This window comes from Zalophus californianus, chromosome 4, assembly GCF_009762305.2.
Source record: "Zalophus californianus isolate mZalCal1 chromosome 4, mZalCal1.pri.v2, whole genome shotgun sequence".
NCBI classification, from domain to species: Eukaryota; Metazoa; Chordata; class Mammalia; order Carnivora; family Otariidae; genus Zalophus; species Zalophus californianus.
In genome coordinates, this window is record NC_045598.1 from 154710756 (window position 1) to 154716755 (window position 6000).

At 40.9% G+C, this 6000-nt stretch overlaps 1 protein-coding gene across 1 annotated transcript in view; it reads left to right on the forward strand.

Moving 5' to 3' along the window:
* Positions 1-5552, forward strand: part of SPAG1 (sperm associated antigen 1) — a 69131-nt gene extending 63579 nt beyond the window's left edge. Inside the window, 4 exon segments of the mRNA XM_027604001.2 lie at positions 2373-2531; positions 4093-4285; positions 4288-4463; positions 4570-5552. Coding sequence (XP_027459802.2) covers positions 2373-2531; positions 4093-4285; positions 4288-4463; positions 4570-4701 — 660 coding nt within the window. The 3' untranslated portion in view covers positions 4702-5552.
* Positions 5553-6000: the final 448 nt, after the last annotated feature.

The following is a 6000-nucleotide window of genomic DNA, read 5'->3' on the forward strand; positions in this document are numbered from 1 at the left end:
TATAGTTAAGAGCCTGTTTCTTGGTCCGCCTCTCCTTCCCCCCCCCCCCGTGTTCAATTGTTTTGTTAAGTTTCACATGTGAGTTAAATCCTGTGGTATTTTGTTTTAGAACTTCTTTCTCTTATTGAGTGCCATGTATGCGCTAGACTGTGGATCATAGTGGTGACGAGCCCATGGTGTTGCTTTAGGGAATGTGCAGCCCATTAATTGGGGATGCTGTAAGGCCAAAAATATCAAACAGTCATATAATTGTTACCACATTTTAAGTACATCTATTAATACTGTGATTATACTTTTTTAAGGCCCTAATGCAGTAATTAGCAACTTTTAATGTCCTCCTTTTTGCCGGAGCCACACTTTTCTCTGTGTAGGCCCTGCTCTTCCCTCCACTGCATGCCTGTTTCCCTTCAGGGCTTGTGTTCCCTGACAAGGGTATCAAAAGGAGACTCATTCCCCCTCGTTAGTATCCAGAGAAAACCTTGGCTTTCTTAATTGCATTAGTGATAGTCCGTACTTTATTCATTCGTTTACTTTTTAAAGATTGTTTCCCTTCCTAAGACAGAAGCTTCCATAGGGGCCAGGGCTACCTGACCATTCTTGGGATCTGGCAGACGGGCTCCTCCCTCTTCCTGTGCTCTTGTTCTCTCTCTACATTTGCTTGCCCCTGTTGTAACTCTTTATCAAAGTATTATTTCATGTTTTCTTAGGTCTCCTCCAACCAGACAGATCGCTCTTTAGCCACAGATTCTATTTTTTTAAGATTTTATTTTTTGACACAGAGAGAGACAGCGAGAGAGGGAACACAAGCAGGGGGAGTGGGAGAGGGAGGAGCAGGCTTCCCGCTGAGCAGGGAGCCCGATGCGGGGCTCGATCCCAGGACCCTGGGATCGTGACCTGAGCCCAAGGCAGACGCTTAACGACTGAGCCACCCAGGCGCCCCTAGGCACAGATTTTTCTTAAATACAATACAAAACAAAAAACGTATTGTTTCCAGTGGTGTGGGACTTCTTCCATTTCCAAGGCCATAGCCACAATCTGTTTTCAGGCTTCTCACTGGGATTCCGCAACTGTGTCTCATTTGCTTGGTGGGCATTGCTGCCTTGATCGTCCCAAGGATTCTCTCGATGCCCTCAGTTTCCTTATCTTTAAAATGCTGGACAGCAGTTAGTATGTATAGGGCTATTGGGAGTAAACTAATACTTTGAAAATGCAGAGAGAATGGTTAAGAGTTAGCAGTTAATTACTACCTCAACTTGTTCTGCTGCCCCATTCCTTGCCTCTCAGTATGGTTCCCAGCAGGAACACTTGGGATGGAAATACAGTGTCACTTGTTTTTCTGTAGCAGGTTTCTACTATGGTTTGTAAATAATTTACCTTTTTTACTGAATGAGAGCAGATTTACGTTAATCTCTTTAAACAGGTCACTTTTGCTCTAGTGTCCTGCTGGGTGGAGGGGGAGGGCTGTGGCCCCCCAGCGAGCCCCCCAGGAACGTCCCATAACCACGAGCCTGTCTAACCCGGGCCTCAGCCTCCAGCGCATGAGCTTATTGGCAGGTCATGAATACTTGGGGAGGTTACACATCATTGGAATTCTTTGCCTCCTTACAGAATTAATTTTGGTTTAATGAAAACATTGGTCTAGTCTGTAGTTCTAGGATGGCCTGTCACATCAGACTGTGATTTTGTGGTATCTTGTCTCTACCACCAGATTCTTTGCTGTGTTTTGTTAAGCTTAGATTCCTTTTCTTTTCCCTCACCCCCCCCCCCCATGTATTGTTTGACTCTATGGAAGAATAAATGTTGCTGCCAGCCTGTTTGAACAGCGTACCACTTTGAAGGGTTTTATGGTGCAAGATATTATCTGACAAGTGACATTGGATAGCCCTTTACATAGGTTTAAAGTATTCCTTATTAATTCATTTATACTTGATACAGCCTTGGTGAAAACCAGAGTAGAGAAGCTTTTGTTATCCTTAAAGATGAGAAAACTGAAATTCAAAGATTAAGTAGGATTTTGTTCCAGTTTCATAATTAGTAGGTGCTAACATGAGGATGGTGGTTCTTCCATTCACTCACTCAGCAGACAACAAATGCCTGCTGTATACCAGGGACTGTGAAGGTTGTGGTGACCCCGAATTGAACTGGAGTCTTCCAACTCCAGATTCCATGCCTTTTCTTCTCTGGTGGGTGTTCTGTGTTATGGGTGTTAATATTTTAGTTCAAGACTACTGTATGGGCCTGACGTTATCATCAAGGTACTAAAGGGAGCCCCTGTACACGTTCTGTGCTACTCAAGCTTATTCTCACTCCCACTTGAGCTAATCTGTGCCCTTTTATTTATGAAAATTATTTTCTCTGCTTTCTACTTTCAGGATTATCAGAAAAGTTTGAACGATCTCAATAAAGTTCTCCTACTAGATTCAAGTATTGTTGAGGCAAAGATGGAACTGGAAGAGGTAACCAGATTCCTTAAGGACAATACAACATTATTCAACAAGGAAAAGGAGAGAAGGAAAATTGAGATTCAAGAGGTATTTCATTATCTTTGAAGGTACTCTTTGGGGGATTTTATATTGGATTCTAAAGTCAGATTCAGGGGCGCCTGGGTGGCTCAGTCGTTCAACGTCTGCCTTCGGCTCAGGTCATGGTCCCAGGGTCCTGGAATGGAGCCCCGCATCTGGCTCCCTCCTTGGCGGGAGGCCTGCTTCTCCCTCTCCCACTCCCCCTGCTTGTGTTCCCTCTCTGTCTTTCTCTGTCAGATAAATAAAATCTTTATTTAATGTTTTTAAGTCAGATTCTTATGAGAAATGTTTTAAATTTTTTATTTTAATCTCCAGTGAAGAAATTTTAACCAGTTACAGAGACAAAACTTTTCCTTTGCCATAATTAGCCATTGTATTTCCCAGCTTGGGGTCCATGGAGGGTATTGGGATTCTGCATTACTGCAATTCCTCCTTTCTCTGCATTCCACCCCTCCCCCCTCCCCACCTGCCTACAGTTTGCATTGTTTCCACCCCAGATTGCTCTGGGGGCCTGTGGTCATTGAACTTTGCTTCAGGGTAGACCTGGACAATCCTGATAGGACTGATTCAAATTTCAGTGGCCTTGCCATACCCCATAGAGATTTTTTAGATCGATTTAGGCCTTTTTAGCACTCTGAAACAAGACTGGCCTCATCAGAGATCTTGGACTAGTCCTGAATCAAACTCAGTGTCTTGTGCTCCAGCTTTTTGCTTTGCCTTCGGTGAAGAATGTCAGCTCATGGGGCACCTGGGTTACTTAGTGAGTTAAGAGTCTTGACTCTTGATTTCAGCTCAGGTCATGATCTCATGGTTGTGAGATTAAGCCCTGCTTTGGGCTTCTGAGCTGATGTGGAGTCCTGGAGCCTGCTTAGGATTCTCTCCCTCCCGCTGCTTCTCACGCACCCCCCCCCCCAATGTGTGCGCGCACCCATACAAGCTCTCGTAAAAAAAAAAAAGTTGGCTCCTGAATTCTTGTGTATTCATAAATGGTGATATTTATCACCTTATATTTCCATTATAGAGTAAAAGCCAAAAAGTGAGAAAACCAGAAGTATTTTTCCTCTAAGGAGGGAAGAAAAAAATGTTCATGTCTCTGTTAAATGTAAGAGAAAGTTTTTTCTTTTTCTTTCTAAAGATTTTATTTATTTGATGACAGAGACACACAGCGAGAGAGGGAACACAAGCAGGGGGAGTGGGAGAGGGAGAAGCAGGCTTCCCGCGGAGCAGGGAGCCAGCCCAGTGCGGTGTGGGGCTTGATCCCAGGACTCTGGGATCATGATCTGAGCCGAAGGCAGACGCTTAACCGACTGAGCCACCCAGGTGCCCTGAGATAAAGTTGTTATATAGGTCATCTTTCATGGAAAACTATAAAAAATTTTAATACTTTCATGAATGGATATTTAAAACTTCTTCCTAAAAAGAATAGATTTTACTATTATAAATTACACACTTAGAATTTGACCAAAATATAGCCGCCTAGTGTTTTCCAGTTCCTTCCCATTTTAATAAATGTAGCTTGGGATGTGTGCAGTGGCTGTTACATCACAGTATCATTTTTTCCCTCATGAAGGTGAGCGAAGGCCAGGAAGAAGAGCCTGGAAGGACCTCGGAGGAGCTCTCCACTGACTGCCGTGCCTCCGAGAACGGAGACACAACCAGTAGTGGGCCACCAGAATACTCTGAAAAACTACCCATCACCAAGCCTAACAATGCCTATGAGTTTGGTCAGGTTATAAATGCTTTCAGTATGCGGAACGATAAACAAGCTGTGCACACCTTTTAACCATCACAGAACCGAAAGATTTGCCAATGTTGTTGAGTAACAAACTTGAAGGGGATACATTCCTCCTCCTCATTCAGTCTCTGAAAAATAATCTTGGTAAAGATCCCTCATTGGTGTATCAGCATCTTTTATATCTGAGTAAAGTAGAAAGGTTCATGGTAAGTGGAAAAATAATAGAGATTGATTTTCTTCCAGGGTTTCTGTAACTTTAAAATGTTCATGTTTTTCTTAATTAAGCTAATACAGTTTTTCTCTTTATTCCAGATGATGTTGACACTAATTAGCAAGGGCCAGAAGAAGCAAATTGAACAGCTCTTTGATGACCTCTCAGACACACCAAACAAACATTTTACTTTAGAAGATGTACAGGCCCTAAAAAGGAAGTATGAGCTTTAAGGCAAGACTATGGTTAGATTTCTTCCATGCATGTATGAGTTCCAGTAATGCTAGTGGGATGGTATTGTAAGAGAGTTGCACAGATAAAACCTGGTTTAGAAAAGATCCTTTGGTCTGTACTATAAAATATTTTACTTATTTTTATACATAGAACATGTATATTCTACAATATTCTTATTAGTTGTAAATATTTTCTTACGTACCAAGAGCTAACATCTTTATATTTAATAAGTATATTTGGAACTTGTTTAAAGTACATTTTAATTTATGTTCTACATCTTCTTTTAATTACTCGTTAAAAATTTGAGTTAAATTACATTTCTTTGGGCTATGAAGGATTCCTCTAAAGTTTGATAGAAATGTATTTCTTTAAAAATCATTAACAATGATTATCACCTTTATTTCCTGCTATGATATAAATCAATCCCCTTTTATTACTACTTGTGGATTACAGTCTGCTTGGGTGAAATGCAACACTTAAGTCTTCTAATATGAAATGATTATTAAATTGTGATTAATTCAAGAGCTATAAGAGGAACTTATTTTTTCTTACATGGAAACATTAAAAAAAGGGCAAAAATTTTTACTTTTTACTAGATTTTAAAAAGCTCCTGTCCCGTATATATTGCTTATGTAAATAACAAAACCACCACTGTATAAAAGCAAACTAAGCCTGTGTTTTGTCACCTCCACATTTTGCCCAATGTTTCTTTAAATGTCCCTTTTCCTCCTTTAAGCATAACCATATTTATTCCCTTAATGGAAAGTGAAGAAATCTTATCATATTGAAAGCTCCTTTGTTAATTGGGTCAAAGTAAAAGTATTTCTTACAATAAAACATTCAGGTCTGTATCAGTGTACTGTCATTTATTCCTGTAGTTGTTAGAGTCCATTCTCTTTTTCTGGAGCATTCTTTAGGTATCACTTTTATTATTTCCATATTCATTAATCTTTTAGAATTACAGAATTTTAAAAATCATTGTGGGTAAATGATACCTTTCAAACTCTGACATTTTTAAACTGTTCTTTGTTCATTAATGAAAATCTGACTCGAGTCTTCAAGCAAACAAAAGTTTTCTCCTTTTGAATGTTAGTGAACTTCAGAGACATTACAAGGAAACCTCTTTTGTTGACAGTTACATACCCAGCACCTGGCTGCCTGGGGCTAAGCCGTCTGGCAGTGGCGGGCCTCTCCAGAGAAGGTGGAAAGCAGTGAGTGCCCAGCTATGCCAGTTATGTGGGTCATGGCTGGAGAAATCCATTTGTCTCCAGCAGCAGCCTGGGTACTGAAGTGGGACC